Source organism: Epinephelus lanceolatus, chromosome 13, assembly GCF_041903045.1.
Source record: "Epinephelus lanceolatus isolate andai-2023 chromosome 13, ASM4190304v1, whole genome shotgun sequence".
NCBI lineage: Eukaryota > Metazoa > Chordata > Actinopteri > Perciformes > Serranidae > Epinephelus > Epinephelus lanceolatus.
In genome coordinates, this window is record NC_135746.1 from 10285435 (window position 1) to 10305019 (window position 19585).

Below are 19585 nucleotides of genomic sequence, written 5' to 3' on the forward strand. Positions count from 1 at the left end.
TCAACTCAGATTTGGTTTTGTTTTTTCTCTGACAGAAGTGTCTGTCACACATGATGTGTCAAAGGACTGTCGGAAATCCAAGGATAATTTCTGTTTAAACAGATTCTGGCTGATAAACGATGTCATTTTGGTGATTTTTAAAGAAAGCATGCCTTCTAAACCTGCACAGACAGGATGAGAAGGCATGTTGTCTTCAACAATAAATACAAAATACAGACATTTAATTGTTTCACCCCTCCTCTGAGCCAAAATAAAAAGCATAATTCCCTCCCAAGTGTTTAAAAATCATCTGATATGTCTTCACCTTTTTTTTTACCACCCCTTCCCCCTCATAAGTAGCGAACAGTCCCTAATGTTTTTCAGTGTTCATCAGTATCATTTATCATTATGTAAGCACATAAACTGTACTGCACGCACACACACACACACACACACACACACACACACACACACACACAGAAGCGCAGGTACAAACAGCCACAGACTTTTATGACAGTACATAATCAACTATTTTCTCACCGTATTAAAGTATTTACCACGAAAAACGTCTAAGAGTACAGTGTGTGTGTGTGTGTGTGTGTGTGTGTGCCTCTTCTTTAAAGCTGTAAATGAGTGTGTAGCCGCAAGAGGTTAGCCACAGCGGTTTCAGTGAATTCCTGCCAACGTTGTACCCGCTGGAGAACAGGCCTCTGTGTGTGTGTGTGTGTGTGTGTGTGTGTGTGTGTGTGTGCGCGCGTGTGCGCGTGTGGGCGCATGCTTCTATGCCTCAGAGATCTGCAGTGGTTTAAAGGAAAATGCATGATTCTGCATGAAGTTTCCTTGTAAGCGTGCACACACACACACACACACACACACACACACACAAGACAGAAAATAATCAAAATAAGACCTGACGTGTTCAGTTCGCACTCTTCCACATGATTTTTTCAGTGTCCGTACATATTTACTAAAGACTAAAGAAGTTTATACATTGACATGTTTCTTAGGGATCTGTCTAATTCCTGGACCTTGAAACAACCTTCATTTTGTTCTCGTCTGACTGACGCTCCATGTTCATCTTGTCATCACGTGACTGCTGAATGACTGATTGCTGATGTTCTGCCTTAATAATTAATGGACTGTGAAAGTGACAGTTTGTGCTCACCTTGTTGTAATGTGTTGTTTTTGTGTAATTAACCAGCCTCTCGTTAAGCAGCCGTTATTAACTGATCGCCTCGTCGACTAATTGACCCTCTGATCAATGTGATACCTTTAAATAATGTGATGTTTTTGACCCAACGCTGATGCTGTGTTTTGACTGATGTCCACTAATCTGTGCTTCTCTTCACAGTCTGCTTCCCTCATTGCATTCACTTAACTACTGCTGCGCCAACTAGTGGTGAGTGCTGCTAACACCCTGCTAATGTATGTCTGTATGTGTGTGTGCGTGTGTGTTGTGTGTCCCGGAGGTTTGTGTATATGTGCTTGTGCTAACTGAGCTCTGATGCATGGATGGGAATGTGCAGTGTGTCTTTGTGAACTCTGTGTACGGCGACTAAAACACACTCCAGCAGCCATTTTGGAAATCAGCTCAGGAACAATGGTGACCATGAACTTGTAGTTTCAGTTGTGATCGTACTGTCAGGTTCAGATGGTCTGATGCAGACTGATTCCACTCGTTGCTGCTCATTGTGTGTCGTGCTCAGTCACCCACAGTATAGAGCCTGGAAGGGGGAGTTGGTGAGTAAGTGGGCATCAGAAGAACAGAGTGAATGAGGCGGTGTGTGCAAATGGAGAAGATTGGAGAGGTAGGGTGGTGCCATGCCGTGGGGACATTTAAAGACAAGAAGGAGTATTTTAAAACAAATGTGCTGTTTAACAGGGAGCCAGTGAAGCTGCTGAAGGTGTAATGTGATACCAGGACTCTTGAAGCTGAGTTTTGGACATATTGCAGTCTATTTAACCCCCGGGCAGGAACGCCAAGGAGAATAGCATTGCAGTAGTCTAGTCTAGATGTAATAAAGGTGTGTATCAAAGTGTGTGCGGAGGAATGGGAGAGAGGGGAGCAGAGTCTGGAGATGTTCTTCAGGTGTAAAAGGGCCCTTTAGGTGATGGTTTTAAAGGTGCGGACACACCAAACCAACATCAAAGAACTAGCGGCGATGAAAGTCAACTATTCCGTCGTCTACATTGCCTCACGTCGCCCTGTGTCAGTTGCATTTGAAAACACTACACGGACTACATCCGACGGCCAAGTGGCACGTACGTTCTGCGCCTGCATGAGAGAGAGCGGAGTGACAGAGTGGTACATCCTGTCAGCCGAGGGGTTTCCTATCTGTGCAGCCAAGCACCGCAGCACCTCCACGGACTATTACATCCAGACGGTCCTGGTGTTTCCTCTGCAGGCTCCGCTTCACTCAGCTGCCCGATAAACCCGCTGCTTCTTCCCACTTGAACCTGAATTAAAAAAACAGGGCTCGGTGCTCCGGTTAGGGCTAGCTCAGAAGCTAGCAGAGGCTAACTGGCTGTGCTTCCCTCTGGTCATGCTGCGGCTAACGCTAGCCGCTCCCAGCTAGCTCTGGTTTGTTATTCAGGTTAAAGTGGGAGAGGCCGCAGATCTGTTGGGCAACTGAGTGAAGTGGAGCCTGAGGAGGAAGCACCAGTTAGCCCCGGTTTCACTACAGGCAGATTCACTCGCTACAGGGGCGAGGGAATAAAACCTAAACAGCCGCCGATTCAACATGCTCAATCAGCCGAAACGCCACCAATGCCGATTCCGAAGGGCAGACAGTGCGGGACACACCGCAAAAAGTAGGCCGACAGACGCTCACCGACGGCCCAACTTTGGTCGACGGTCGACTGCCGGCTTGGTGTGTCAGGGCCTTGGCAACACACATGATGGCCGGGTGGGTCAATGACTCACGTGTGACCCTAACGACCTGCAAGGTTTCCCACCCACACAGAGTTTAAAGCCTACAACTCCGTACTAGTCATTTAGAACTGAAGAAGCCTCTTGGATGAGAGATGAAACATCTTCAAGAAACCAGTTGCCTACGATATAGCACTTAGGATCATCTAAAGACATAACCGGAGGCTCTGGGATCTTGCAAAGAACATTTTTCACTGTTTTCTTGCCTAAATATAGAAAGATATTTGACAAACAGCCTAAATAAGCCGAAAAGTTTATAATATCATCTCTTACATTTAAGATACAATATATCATATAATATTCAACATATCAAGGGTTTTTGGTCTCGTCAAACAGTGCAACCTGTCAAAGACCTGTCAGGATTACCCGAGGCTCTGGGATCTCATGAAGAACCAGTATAATAGTAAATACCAATCAGTATTTTCTGTCTGTAATATTGTAATATAATCGACACACAGGCTGAATAGTGCCACACACTTTGCTCTCCAGCCTTTGCACAGCTGCACTGATTTACAGAATTGGTAATAAATAAAGATGAGATGAACATAATTGATCCCTGAAGGGAAGCTGGGTGATTGCAGCAGCGGGAAACAGAAACTGAGGATTAGTTTGGAAAACAAAGGTGAAATATTGGCTCTGCTTTTTCAGACGTCTGCTGGTCGCAGATTAAAACCATCTCCAACACTTGACAGGTTTCTGTGCAGAAGGTTCAAATCAGGGTCACAAACCGAAGGAACAGTAAAAGACTCATAAATGTCGTGTTCAGGGACACAAAGAGGACGGTATAGAGGTAAACAGAGTGGTGAAACAGGGCAGTGCTGTGGGGACGGATTGAGTGAAATATTGTGTTTCAGTCTTTACATGGAAGTCTGCAGAGCTCCAGGACAGATGAGAGCAGATAGGTACCGTAGGTCCTGTTTGAAGACAGCAGTGTTTTGAAAGGTAATTTAACTTTGACATTTTCCACCCTCAATAATGGAAGTTTTACAGCTGGTGGCTGACTGAGGATTGTTTCTGTCTCTCCCTCGTGGCTTTGAGGTTTCCTCCCTTTGGTGCATCGAGTCATGTTCCTATATGTTGGCCAAAGTCCTGGAGACACATTTTTATAAAGGTCCTAATGATCACATTTGGTCTTTGCTGAGCTGCAATAAAAATAGTTGGAACAGTTTGCAGCTGTAGGATTAGCATTCAGTACATAGCTCAAATAAAACAGCCCTCAAACTTCTTCAAACTGAATTAATTTACCATTTACACTTTAGGCACATGTATGGTACATTAAAGGTGTGTTCCCTGGCTTTGTTATAGCACCATATATTGTCTATTGAGTAAGATAGTGATCTCTGTAGACGAGGACCTGCTCCCTATGTAGATATAAAAGTGTCTTTTTAAGGTAACAAAAACACAACGATTTATCTTTTTAAGGTGATTATACACTAAAGAAAACATTCATTCATTCCTTTTCCATAACCGCTTAATTTGTTGGGGGTCACAGGGGCTGTAGCCTATCCCAGCTGACATTGGGTGAGAGGCAGGGTTCACCCTGGACAGGTCACCAGACTATCACAGGGCTGACACGTAGAGACAGACAACCATTCACACTCACATTCACACCTATGGACGATTTAGAGTCACCAATTAACCTGCATGTCTTTGGACTGTGGGAGGAAGCTGGAGCACCTGGAGGAAACCCACTCTGACACAAGAAGAACATGTGGGAACACCTGGAGGAAACCCACGCTGACACAGGGAGAGCGTGTTGGAGCATGAGGAGGAAACCCACGTTGACACAGGGAGAACATGTTGGAGCATGAGGAGGAAACCCATGCTGACACGAAGAGAGCATGTCGGAGCACCTGGAGGAAACCCACACTGACACGCGGAGAACATGTCGGAGCATGAGGAGGAAACCCACGCTGACACAGGGAGAGCATGTCGGAGCACCTGGAGGAAACCCACACTGACACGCGAAGAACTTGTCGGAGCATGAGGAGGAAACCCACGCTGACACAGGGAGAACATGTTGGAGCATGAGGAGGAAACCCACGCTGACACAGGGAGAGCGTGTTGGAGCATGAGGAGGAAACCCACGTTGACACAGGGAGAACATGTTGGAGCATGAGGAGGAAACCCACGCTGACACAGGGAGAACATGTCAGAGCACCTGGAGGAAACCCACACTGACACGCGGAGAACATGTCGGAGCATGAGGAGGAAACCCACGCTGACACAGGGAGAGCATGTCGGAGCACCTGGAGGAAACCCACACTGACACGCGGAGAACATGTCGGAGCATGAGGAGGAAACCCACGCTGACACAGGGAGAACATGTCAGAGCACATGGAGGAAACCCACACTGACACGCGGAGAACATGTCGGAGCATGAGGAGGAAACTTCACGCTGACACAGGGAGAGCGTGTTGGAGCATGAGGAGGAAACCCACACTGACACAGGGAGAACATGTCGGAGCACGAGGAGGAAACCCACGCCGACACAGGGAGAACATGTCGGAGCACCTGGAGGAAACCCACGCTGACACAGGGAGAACATGTCAGAGCACCTGGAGGAAACCCACGCCGACACGGGGAGAACATGTCGGAGCACCTGGAGGAAACCCACGCTGACACAGGGAGAGCATGTCAGAGCACCTGGAGGAAACCCACGCTGACACAGGGAGAACATGTCAGAGCACCTGGAGGAAACCCACGCTGACACAGGGAGAACATGCAAACTCCACACAGAAGGGCTCCCCAACCTCAGGTTAATGCTGGGAACCCTCCTGCTGTGAGGTGACAATGCTAACCACTGCACCACCATGCCGTCCTGAAGAAAACATACTTGTTATATGTAATATATAGGACTCTGAGACTGGAGATGAAGTTTCACATTCTGCCTCTTACTGAAAGGTTCAGTCTGAGAGACACTATGGTTGCTGTGAGTTGCTTTAACGTACAACCATGAAATCACTCATTGTGCTTTGTGACCTGGAGCAGATACTGTACAGACCAAACATTGACAGAACATATATGTTCATTCATGTTCTGTATGTGACATTCAGAACGTTGATGTTGCAGCAAACTACTGTTTGCTATGTAAAGATAAAGTGGGGTGATGGCGTCCTGAGCAGAGTGAAGTCACGCTCCATCTGTGTGTGTTGTAATCCGACCCTCTTTGTTCTTTACTGTAGTAGACAGTCTAACTGCACGTGTGTTAGTATATGTGTGTATCCCGGAGGTTAGCTCATCACTGCCATCGTGGGTCAGGATGGCATCGTTGCAGAAGCGTAGGGTTAAACCTTTAGTTCTGCAGTTATTAGCGCTGTTAGCAATGTTAGCTGCTAGCTGTCGGCTCCACCTCCATGTTGAGAGACAATCTTGATTCAGGCTCTGAATCAAAGATAAACTCTGAAGGTCATAAAGAGCTCAAGTCCAGATGAAACAGTATTTTGAGTGTCCAGCTTCAGTATCGTGACATATCTCTGAGTGAAACAGTGAAGGCAGGTGGGATATAACGTTTGGAGGAATTTGATAACAGAGACGGTGCAACGCCGACGGGATAGTAGTGTCCATCAGGGAGGGAGAGACCGTGGCTGTGCAGGGAACGTTCTTGTCCTGTCACCAGAGCTTTGAGGTTCATCTCTTTCCACACAGAGGTGCGCTTCATTTGTTTACCTTAGAAATGCTGTTTCCTTTTTACGAGCGCTCTGAACCATCTGAAGACATTTATAGGCTATGTTCCTGTTCGGTCTGTTAATGAGGACACTGCTGATGGAGGCTGTGTGTGTGTGTGTGTGTGTGTGTGTGTGTGTGTGTGTGTTTTGTGCTTACATAGGCCTACGTATATGTGCGTGTCCATGCTTCATTACGTAACTAGTTTGTTTAAGTCTTGAACATTGTGAGCCTTTATGTGTGTCTTTCATCTCTTATTGATGCCAGAGGGGAAAGATGGATGCCTAAACACACACACACACACACACACACACACACACACACACTTTGTCCGTCTGATTCCCCCTTAAAACTCCAGTGTATAGTATTCAGGAGGATATATTAGTGTTTAATCAGCTGAAAATCACAATCGTTGTGTTTTCGTTACCTTAAAATTAGCTGTTTATATCTACATAGGGAGCAGGTCCTCATCTACAGAGATCACTATCTTACTCCGCCATGTTTCTACAGTAGCCCAGAACGGACAAACCAAACACTGGCTCTAGATAAGGACATTTTCCTTGCATCGGCCACTGTAGTTAGAAGCCCGTCCGTGATTAGCAACATCAGAAAAACAGATTTTTATTTTTTTTGTTATTATCTGAAACAGCTGTATGTAGAGTTTCTACCACTTTAAATCAACTGGGTCTCATTTAGTTTTTGGCACACGCCATTTTTAGCTTTTGTCCATATGTGCATTTTCTGTATGGATCCTACACACTGTTTATAAATGAGACCCCTGGTGTGTTTGTTTGTGGGAGGAAGAGACCACTGTGGATAATTCAGCTCCTGAACAATAAACACTGAAGGAATTATAACCAGGAGAAGTTTCAGATGGTTGGAATCTGTAATCTGTAATCCTTACTGATAGAAGATAGTTAATCCCCCTAGATCTGACACACTGGACCTTTAAAGGATCATTCAGTTTTTTCACAGCTTGGCTCTTTTTTGGTAGATCTGTCTGTCATTTTTATCAGTTATTTTAACTTTGTACTCACACGTTGATGTTACCGATCAAGATACACAAGCTGATACTGATTATTTTTTATTATAGGCCTTTTGTTTTGTTGCTTTTTTCTGTTTGCTTTTTGGTTTGGTGCGGCCTCACCTATGGTCATGAGCTCTGGGTAGTGACTAAAAGAATGAGATCTCAGATACAAGCAGCCGGTATGAGTTTCCTCTGTAGGGTGTCTGGTCTATAAACTGTGACGTATATATTTGATAGCAACTGTGGGGTTTAACTAAAGACCTTAGTGCTAAGGTTATTTGTGTAACCACCAACAGCAACTTACAAAAAATGAACCATCCCAGTCTGATTTAAAATGTGTTTGATATTTGTGTGAATCTGGACGTCCAACCGGCGAACAGTCGGAGGAGGAAAGAGAGTTTTGTTTATTCATCTGTGACCTTGCCAAACCACAAAGAGAGAACCTAAATCCCGCTCTCTCTCTTTTCCTGCTCAGAATGAGATATTTTTCCCACTAAAATCCGACCAGGCTCTGTGTGTCAGGAGCAGCAAATGGAAAAGCTTAATAAACTGAATATTGGTTAAAATGCCGCAGTGTTATTGCAAGTGTCAACCATCAGTTTCTGTGAAAGTGCAGCAGAATATTACTTTAGCTGTGAACCACATTCGTTTAAATACGACTGTAACAGCTTCTTTCCCTGCAGATAATCAACATGTTTTTCCAGTAATGAGAGCGACGCCCAGCGCTGCGTCGTTAGATTCATTATACTGTACGTCATCAGCTGCTGTCGTTGCAGTGACACCTTGATAAAGACGTACAGAGGAAACATGCTGGCTGGAAATTAATGTTTATTTTTGTTTTTCAATCGTTTAAGTGTCTAAAACATTGCCTCTCTTACAGAGTGCTGTTTGTCTCTGACTTTCAACAGGATTAATGAGCGTCCATCATAGGACATTTTCACAGAAGTGACAGACAGTAAAACCATGGAAATGTGCACTTCTCTTCTTGCAGATATCAAAACACATTTTCACAGTAATGACTACATTTCAGTCTCGTACCTGGTGCTGAATGAATGGATTAATTATGGCTCATTATTAGTGCTTGTTCTCTTTATCTCCGTCCATCCTGGCCGACACTTTGTCCAGTTAAAGAGCTCAGCAGGTCCGCACGTCGGCACAAAGCAGCATTCATTTTCTCTAATCACAACATGCTGCTCACAGGAAGATAGCAGCCGAGAATGGAGGGAACAAGAGGGGGTGAAAAATGAAGAGAGGAAGAAGAGAACATGGAGGGAGAGAAAGGAGGGGAAGAAGAACAAAGCTGGGGTAAATTAGAGAGGAAGAGGATGAGAATGAAGGAGGGACAGGTGATGAAGATGCAGCCAGCATTTATAATGATGAAATTTCACCACAATAAGAAAAACTGCTCAATGAGCTAAATCCACTCAGAGCTTTTTCATTCAGTTTAACTTTTAATTAAGTTTAACATGCAAATTGCGAATCATCTCAAAAGTGCTGACGTTTGATTGAATGAAGAGTTGGAGACTCAAAAATGGAGGAAGTTATAATCTTTAACTGTGCGGCACAGTTAAGTTCAGTCAAGCATGCTACAGATAAGCCCCTCGAAATATTCTGACCTGTCACTAAGCCCCGCCCTTTTGCAATTGTCCGTCAAGTTGTCGGAACGAGCATGGAGCCCAGACTCAGTACATTTCAATGACATCAGAGAAAATGGATTTACTGTGTTAGTCCGACTAAAACCAGACTTTTAAAATCTGTGTAAACGTGTTAGTGTGAGTGAAATGGTCCTAAAGTGAATTTGTCACAGTGGGACCAATCTGGAAATCCAACATGTATACAGTCAGTCAGACCCAAACTGGCCAAGGCGCTCTGAGCATGCTCCACAGTTTCCTCCGCGGGCTTTGACCCAGAAGTCCAATAGCATTAAATGTGTAACAGAAGAAGAAGCCAGTAACAACATGGTGTAATCTACATCCAGAGCCGTGACTTTTTAGACAGACCAAATGTACAGAGCTGTAAAGTTGTCCACCATGACACCAATTAGCTGCTAGCTAACCGTAGCTAACTTGTTTGTCCATTGTTTGGTCTGTGATGTAATAGGTCAACAGGAAAAAGGTCCAATACTAACAAGCTGAAAGGGGGCGTATCTCCACCTATCGTAGAGGAGTCGCACATACTTGGGTCAATAAATGGATTCCCCTCCCGTGCTTGTATACTGGGACGAGGACAGTAGTCCAGTTAAATGCCCTCGTCCAGCTGCAACTGTAGCTCCGCTTCACTGTTTCCAGTGAACACCTACAGCATAGCCTGACGCGCACCTCCCCAGAAATGTAACTACACGTCGCAGTGACACAGACCTCCTGTCTGTTTCTGTAAGCTGAAACCATTTCCCTCAGTGGAAACAAAGCTTTTATTTACTTTAATTTCACAGATAAGAAACAATAAATTGTGAAGACAGTAAAGCCTCCACTGAAATAGCATTTTAAGTCCCGTGTGTGATTTATCCTGGCTTCATATGAGAAGAGGAAATCTCTGCTAGCCCAGAGGCTAATTTATACAATGTAAAATGCCATAGGCTTGTGCTAATAACGTTAGCATGTTGTATTTGTTTGGAAAACGTGTTTAGTATAAGACAGTTGTTTTGTCAGTGAACCTTGTGAGTTGTAATGGAGCCGAATTATGTAACGGTCCCTTTGTTAAATGTTGCTGTTGTCCCTGGTTTTATATGGGAAGAGGAAATCTCTGCTCGTCGCTAGGCTAATTTATACAATGTAAAATGCAATAGGCTTGCGCTAATAACGTTAGCATGTTGTATTTGTTTGGAAAACGTGTTTAGTATAAGACAGTTGTTTTGTCAATGAACCTTGTGAGTTGTAATGGAGCCAAATTTTTCAACGTTACCTTTGTTAAATGTTGCTGTTGTCCCTGGCTTCATATGAGCAGAGGAAATCTCTGCTAGCTGCTAGGCTAATTTATACAATGTAAAATGTAATAGACTCGTGCTAATAACGTTAGCATGTTGTATTTGTGGGGAAATGTGTCCAGATAAAGACAAGTGCTTGTCTGTGAATCCTGCAAGTTATAGTGAAGCTGATTTGTGTACTTGTGTTTGAAATTGTCTCTATTAAGCCATGTTTAATGTGTGTTTAATGTGTGTTTTGAATCAGTCAAACTTTACAGCACTTCACAGGAATCCCATCGCCGATAAGCGTTTTGGAGGTGTAACTGCAGAGTGACATAGACACACCACCGCACAAGAATAAGTGCTCACAGCAGCATATGCCGCGTGTAGGCTACAGTGTAGAACCGACGCAAACATATAAATCTGCTTTAATTCATGAAACGTTGAAGAAAAAAACAGGAGAGGGTCAAGGCTGCCTGATTGAGGATGGGACAAGTTGTCATATAGCAACATTTCATTAGGATAAAACACGTGCAGTGAAGTCGTTTATCTTTATGCCTAAGGCTCCTTAGCTGGAGAACAAAACATGACGAAGCACCTGAACGAACACCATCCATTTCTCTGCTGCAACCTCCAACATCGCCGCTCCAATGACATTGTGCTTGTGTCAGAGCACAGGAAGGGAGAGACTTTTAGAAGAGAGAAGAGAGGAAGAGGCAAAGAAATAGAGAGGGAGGTATGAGGGAGGAAAAAGTGAAAGAGGAGAAGGACAGCAGGTGGAGGAAAAGATGGAGAGAGGTAGATTATGACAGGGCACAATCCTCAGCCCTCCTCACCTCTTTTGAACCACATGCCAGCCACGATTACTGAATTCCCGCTTCTTCACTTGGCTGATCACTGCAATGATTTACTGACATTCACTCCAACACATTCCTTCTGTTACACAGTGTGTGTGTGTGTGTGTGTGTGTGTGTGTGTGCGTCTGCTCTCACTGCCCGCCTGTTCTCCCACTCCCCTCTAAAGGCCTGTGAATGTGCAGTATGTGTGGGCTGGAGCAGGATTACATTTCAAATGGCCACAGTACTTGAGGAGCGCTTGATTTTTGGCCGCTGTGAGCACACAGTTGGTTAGACAGACTGTCCCTGAAATAAAACATCAGGAATTTGAATCCCTGAAAGAAGCCAATCTGCGTCCCACCACAGCCCACAGAGTCTGATCGATCACGTATCTGCATGCTATCAGAAAAATACTGTCAGAAAGTTTCTCACATGCAGAATGAAAGATTTTGGAAAACATTTTGACGGATAGATTATCATATTACCAGACAGGAGATTTATCCAGCTCTTGTCCAGTGCATGCTGGGATCATTCACCACAAACCTGAACAGGACGAGACGTTCAGACAGTATGTGGACGGATAAATGATCATGTGTTGTGATGAAAACTACACCAGAATTGAAGCTGAGATAATGTTCACATCTGATACAGCTGTTACCGGCTTTGTTGTGGGTGAATGTGGGAGGAGCTAGGGTAGATACATACATCTAGTGATGCACTTGGACACATCATCAGTGATAGTACCAGGGGTCACCGACGGTTTCGGGTCCTTTAACTTCAGACCCCTTCACCCTGTGTCACCCTGAGATCAGTGAATTCCAGCGTCAGACACCGACAAAAAAAACAACGTCCTTTCACACTGGTATAAGGGAGAAACACAGGAGGACAACAAAAGTTAAGGCGGCCGAAGTCCGAGTAGGTCAGGTGGGAGGGGTGGTGGATGGGTCCAATAATCACAGACTTTCACCCAGGTGGCCGGTGGCCTGTAAGATTGTAAAGCCAAATCCTGTTCTTTTTTCCTAAACCCAACCACGTGCATGTGTTGGCTGAACGTAACCACGTGCATTCGAAAAAAACGTCAATTTGCGGTATTGTACAGACGTAGTGCTTTTATTTTTGAAAGAGACTGTATGTAACTGCACATTTCCTGTGAAAACAGAAGTGTTTTTTGAAAACAGACAATGCATGCATGTATCAGGCAGAATCATTCTCGGAACCCATCGGCTGTATTTGGCGTCTGACCCCCGATTTTTTGGCATTCCGGTTTGATTTGGGCGGAGGAGGCGAATTTCCGTTTCCGACTTCCGTTTATATATAAGTAAATATGCTGAACCGTTGCAATGGATTCAGAGTTTGCAATGATGCCAATTATGTTCCGCCTCGTTAGTTCACCGCACAGACCGTTTAACCTGGCAACAACTGCAGCCGGCTCAAACGTGATTGGTCAATATCACACGGACTACAAACAGCTTACAATCGGAAACCAGGTCTCTTCCGCTCTTCTTCCGGAGGAAAGATCTCCGGGGATTGCCTACAGACTCTACATTCACTGAATGTGGAGTCAACAGCCAACACACCCAGGGTACCTTGGACGTCATATGTGGACATAGAAAGTCCATGACCAAACGTAGACATGTGACGAGATCGCAGTGAGGATGTGTTGTTGAAGGTGTAACATGTTCTTGGAGTGATTGTAGAGGCGATGAAACACTGGTCTCGACTGAAATATCTTAATAACTCATGGATGAATTGCTGTAAAGTTTGGTCCAGATATTCATGTTCCCTCAGAGGAAGAATCCCACTGACATCGGTGATCCTCTGACTCTTCCTCTAGCGCCACCAGCAGGTCAAAGTTTTTGCTTATCCTGACAAATGGCTCAACATCTGTTAGATTGACTGGCACGACATTAATGGATCTGACCAGTCCCACTAACCAAATCCCTTAATCATCATCAAAACTTTGATTGGTCCAGTAGGCTACTGACCTTATGACCAAATACCTGCAAAACTAATGACATTCCCATTCACAGCTAAGTAGCTAACCTTTGCAGGCTAACATGCTCAACGAACATGTTGAACAATTAGGCCTCAGAGAGCCCACAGACTGTATTTTGCAGGTTGCAACATGTGCACCGCACTACCTTTTTTTGTTGAAGCCTGACCCCAGATCAGACAGACCGGTTGCCAGGCAACCGCTATTTTGCTGTGAAGTAAACTGACAGATCTTTACCGTAAAATCTGCATTAGAGATGGATCAGTGGGGGCACTTGGAGACTGGTCACAGAGAAACGGAAATCTGTGTGGGTCCATGAGTACTTCAGGAAGACAAGAAACCACAGTGAGAACCAGAAGAGTCAACATTTTCAGCTGGGGATTTTTATTTTTGAAAAATGATCAAATGGAAGTATCTTCTTATTTCATTAGTAAAACGTAAAATTAACCAAGTATTTAATATCATCCTGTAATAGTGTACTGCTGCATCACCCTTCAAAATGGTGTGTGAATTAATATCAGAGCATTAAAATGACTGAGCCTGAATACATGACTTCTCTTGCTAACCTGTCCCAACATTAAAACCACGCTCCCTAATCATTTTAACTGATTAACCTTTTTGTTTTTAATCTCCCCTTCCCTTCCTCAAAGGTGTCTCCCCGCCCAGCAACACACCCCTCACTACCAGCTGTGACTCCCCGGGACTGGGCTGCCCAGGTAGGAAAAACAAACACATCTGCATGCTGAACACTGGTCCTAGGAAAATACTGAACCGTCTTTATCCTCTGCGTCTGTTTGAGGATCTCAAAGTGAAACATGTTGCTTCCTCATGTGATCTGTGACAAACTAAGATACAGACTCACATGAGGGATTATCCTGAGTTTAAAAATGATGCCAACTGAAACCACTGACCACTGATCAGATTTGCACATTAAGAGACATTTAGACATCTAAGGTAAATCTAATTTCAACATGCAGTAAGATCTTTTTTAGATTAAATACTAATGTATTAAATGTATTAAGACAGAGTAAAATGAAATCTTCAAATGACCTGAAAACTTTGTTCGTAAAAGGCGTCACATCCACTGTTTCAGTGCTGTTTTTCAGAGTTTGACTGACAGTTTTCACAACAGTTGAAACAAAGCGAACCAATCAAAAGCACCAGTTCTTTGAGCTAAATCAAACATCTTCGATCTGATAAGTTCCCTATAAAACTTTTACTTCCCAACCAAGATGTCCAGACATCTTTTGATCTGCAAATCACCAAATCACCAAGAGCAATGGGTCGGCAGAAACCTTCGTATCAACGAATGAAGATATTTTTAAACAGATAATAGAACGATCTTTACTGATTCTTGGGTAAGAAACTGATTCTCCTCCCCAAACTGACAGCGATGGCAAAAAATTCCCTTCCATCTGCCATCAGTGCTTCTTACAATTATCACTTTGACATATCTGTATCAATGTTTCCCAAAACTTGCTGTCAGTCAGCCATGACAACCATTCCTTGCAGCTTCTTGCAGTTTGTGGATTGAGTTTATAGTGGGCCTGTCACGATGTCTACTTTTGTCGGATGATATATTGTCCTAGAAATTAGTCATTTGTTTATTGTCCATAACCACTTATCCTGTTAAGGGTCATGGGGGGCTGGAGCCTGTCCCAGCTGACATTGGGTGAGAGGCGGGGTACACCCTGGACAGGTCACCAGACTATCACAGGGCTGACACATAGAGACAGACAACCATTCACACTCACATTCACACCTACGGACAGTTTAGAGTCACCAATTAACCTGCATGTCTTTGGACTGTGGGAGGAAGCTGGAGAACCTGGAGGAAACCCACACTGACACGAGGAGAACATGCACCCCACGCCGGGGTTCAAACCCCCACTCAAAGGTTCAAACCATGAATCCTCTTGCTGTAAGGCAACAATGCTAACCACTGCACCCAGCTGCTAACTGCCGCCACAGAAATAGGAATGTAAAAAAAAAAAAATTATATATTTTTTAAAACGTAAGAAACATTTGTGTAAAATAATCGTGCCTTTATAGGAGTAGCCCAAAATTACTGTTAAAAACAAAATTTGATGCCTCTTGGGACTAATAGACAGGCTTAGTGAAGCTCCGAGAAGAGCCAGTGTGCTGCAGTCGGCTCCCAGGACTGGCCAGCCTGGGAGCCAGATGGATTGCTGGTGGATTTACAGAATGGAGGATGAAGTTGAGGACTGTGCCTCTTCCACAGCAAAAGTGCAGCTACAGGCTACTGGTGAGCTACACTGTCTCATCTTTTAACTGTTTTATTTTTCTTCGGGCTTCCTCAAGTAATCCGGCCAGTGTGCTAAAGTCAGTTCCCAGGAGCATGCCGGTGGATGTATGGAGTGGAAGATTACGTTTTTGGAGGGTTAAACTACAAGCAATGATATTTATGACTCATGGCCAGGGGTTGGCGAACTAAAGATTATCAGGACTGTGCCTCTTCCACACAATAGTGCAGCTGCAGGCTACCGGCAAGCTACACTGTGATATCTTTGAAGTGATGTTTTACTTTTCCTCGGACTCACACCAGTAGGTGGGGGTGGAGAGAGGGAAAAATAGGAGTTTCGTTGCACCCAAGTCTTTTAACTCTGCTGTTTATCCTGGCATCATGTTGGTGACATTCATATGTGAACAAACACACGTAAACCCAATGGGCAATATGGAGGTCAGCAAAATGATCAAGGTCATGTCCATCGCAGTTAAGTCAGTAGCATAATTATCATGACAGGCCTGATTAAGAGTGCGTCATTTGTTCATTAGGGATTATTATTTTAATATACCGTCTCATTTCACTTCCATTCTGTCATCATGTACATCTGAGCCACGCTGAGCCTTTCGAAGAGTTTTCAACACACAGCTCCAAGCTGTTAGTTGATGCATCTTCAGAGAGATGAACCTTGCTGGGAGAGTGCCTTGAATTATTCACAGATGTACACAAAGAATCGATCCCCTCACCTGCTGCCAAGAATAATGTATATAACCAAGGTTTTCCTCCATGACCACACGTTTCATACAGGTGAACCCAGAGGGAATCAGATTCTCAACCTTGGCAGCATCAGCTCCACATGCCTCCCATTTGGCTTCACAGGCTGATGGTTTTACTGTCAGTCTCTGCTCTGTGTGCCTTATTAACAAAGTCCCAGTGCTCTCGAAGTTTCCTGAACTTTCTAAAGCTGCTTAATCCCCAAAATGGATTCTGGACATCTTGTTAAAAGAAACTCTGTAACCCCAACCAGCCTCAGGTTTGGTTCAGAGAACCTTCATGTTCCCCAAAGCCCAGAACATGTTCCAGCCTCCAAACTTTCCCAACTACTGTGAAACTATTCAGAATAAGTACAAAGATGAGTTTGAAGAGGAAAAGAGAGGGAGATGTTGGAGGATGAGAGCGGCAAATGTGGAGAGATGAGGAAAATGATTGAGAAGAGAAAGGAGACCAGAATATAAGAGGAGAGATCAGAGGAGATCAAAGACAAAGAAACTGGAGAACGGATGATGATATGATTAGAAAGAAAAAAAGAGAGATGCTAAAATGAACCTATAAGTCACTTGACACAAAGTTTTGATAGTCTTTCAATACTAAAACAAACATTTGCTCATTCTGGCTTCAACACTATTTAGATTTGCTGCTTTTTTATGCCTCCACGCATAATTTTTTCGGGTTGTCCATATGTACCTACATCACATTCTTGTGAACATGATTTCTCAGAAAATCCACTTGGACCTCAGCGATAAACTAATTAGATTTTGGTGGGCAAAAGTCACTGTGTGCTTGCATTCATCTCATACTCATAATCACAGTATTTTACAAAGGCCCTAAGGAAGTTTCCTCAAATTTGGCACAAACGTCCACTTGGACTTAAAAATGAAGTGATTCGAATTTGATGGTCAAAGGTCAAGGTCATTGTGACCTCACAAAACATGTTTTTATGCATAACTCAATAATTGATTCCCTAATTATGACAGAACTTGACACAAACGTCCAACAGGATAAAATAATGAAGTGTTGGCATTTTATATCCGAAAGGTCAAAGGTCAGCTTGACTGTGACATCATCATGTTTTAATGTCATATCTCAGGAACAGAAGGGGAGACATTTGGTCAGATACTGAATTGGTGACTCTAATCTTGAAACTGTGCTGATTGTATAGATCTTCTGTGTGTGAAGCATCCATGTTTTCACTGACATGGATGGAAACTGTCAGAGAAACTGGACTGGTGGGCGGAGTCATACAACCACAGGGCAGTATTTCCAGTTTTCTGTTTTATATCATTATAAACTGGTTATCAGTTGACTGGACAAAAGATGAAGTCACTTCGGGCTTCTCAAAACTCGCAACAAGCACACATTTAGATGTCCTGAATATGGTCGAAGGAAAATATGTCTTTTGAATCAGCGGTCTGAAGGTACTGGATGTCCTGCATTGTACAGATTGTAACGTCCTTTCATTTATCATTTTTGGCTTTATGATGAGGAGAGCAGAGAAGAAGTCAAACAAGGACAGAAATCTCAGTCAAGTCAAAATGAGGACAAACCTGAAAATGGAAACAGGTGCTCCGCTCTGCTTGTTGTTACCAAACCTTCTTCACAAGCTCAAGTATCTGCAGATGAGAAAAAAAGGTGTAGAAAGGTTTTAGTTTAATAAGCATTCACACTCTGCTGCTCACCAAACAACATGGAAAAGAGTCGCCTCGAGTGTACTCTGTTAATGACATTTTCCTTAAATGACCCCCCTGTGCCCTGAGGGGAACATACATGAAGGAACCGGAGAACGTTTTTAAAGGAAACCACCCCAGGGTGCTGTTCAGCTGCAGCAGTAAACCTCTTACTGTCCAGCCAAAACCATTAAAACTGGAGAACTGTCCATACACAGATCCTAAAGAAAATCTCACTCCAGCCAATCACCTTTGATCCAGGAGATCACGTGATCTGGTACTTACCAGTAGCAGTCAGGCAGAACAGTAGCTGGGGGCCAAGTGACGACGTGACCCAACCCCACTCCCTAAATGTCAGTTCTCACACTATCCTGTTCTATGGAGGCCTCAGAGGGACATTTTTCTAAAGGTCAGTTTTTGTGGGATTGTGCTCATGAGAGGAAAGGAGTCCAGCCAATTAAGGTTGTGTTCCAGAATACAAATGACTACAGCAGCCCGGGCAGGTCAGCAGGGCATGGGAGAGCACTCACAGGGTTGCACGTTAAATCCTGGTCCACAGAGCGCAGGGTCATCTGAAGACCAGCACCCACAGCGCTGGCCAGAAATCAGTCCTCGTCTTTAGGCTGATAATCAGGTTTGTATCCTCTGGACCACCAGGACACCTGAATCTCCTCTGAGAACAGGTGTGCTACTGCAAACAAAGCCTTCATCCAGAAACATGGCTCTGATGGAATATAAAGGGAGGGTATTTCCTGTTTTTGAGACAAGTTGGTGTGACTTAAATCTTTTTTCCTTCCTTTGGCCTCTACTAGAGCAACCTGTTTGGAGCATGTTCTCACTCGCAAAAAACTGCTTGGTTAGATACAGAAAAATGATCATGGTTTGGGTTAGAGTGCCAGTTTTCGATGAATTCCGAGTGTGACCCATTTGCAGAAACACACAATGTCAGCATTTGTCAGGCAATTAAGTTGGATATGAACAGCAGTCTCTTGGGTGAAAGTTATGTGTGTGTTTGACCCATTTGCCAGCCCATCCTCCCACCCTACTCAGACTTTAACGCTCTGTGTTACATTATTGCTCTGAATGGGTTTACATTGAAGTCAGTTGAAAGCCCCCTACAGATGTTACAAGGGACTTATGCTTTGGTATCAGAAGTAGAGGGCCCCTGAAAAGGCTGGCATATCTGACACCCTAGGAATGAGAACATGTTGCTGTCCGTGGTTCATTGCCAGAACAGTATTATCAAGTAGCAGCTACCCTGACCTGGTACATCTATGCCTAAAACAGTATCTAACAGTATAAAAAGCCTGATTGAGACCTCAAAATACAAGTTTGGTTCTGGATATCATAAAGTTTTGCAATTGTGAAATGGGCAGTTCAGACTGACTTGTACAGATTTCATCACTTCAGAAAGTTGGTGAAGCAGTGAGGAGGAGTATGAGCTTCATTCTTACCTAACACTTAACAAGTCTAACAACAAAATTCACCTCAAGGCTTGAGAGAACTGTTCGACACATGCACACCTATGCACACTAACTAATGTCTGTAGATGTGATAATTTGGC

At 44.0% G+C, this 19585-nt stretch overlaps 1 protein-coding gene across 9 annotated transcripts in view; it reads left to right on the forward strand.

The window, feature by feature from the left end:
* adgrg6 (adhesion G protein-coupled receptor G6) overlaps nt 1-19585 on the forward strand; it is a 145653-nt gene that overhangs the window by 59098 nt on the left and 66970 nt on the right. For 5 of the 9 annotated variants that reach the window (XM_078173707.1, XM_078173703.1, XM_078173705.1 and 2 more), the window contains 2 exons: nt 1331-1378; nt 13983-14048. The exons of 1 other annotated variant lie outside the window; for it this stretch is intronic. In XM_078173707.1, the coding sequence (XP_078029833.1) occupies nt 1331-1378; nt 13983-14048 (114 nt within the window). The remainder of the gene's footprint in view (nt 1-1330; nt 1379-13982; nt 14049-19585) is intronic. 3 more of the 9 variants (XM_078173704.1, XM_078173706.1, XM_078173709.1) reach the window with 1 other exon arrangement.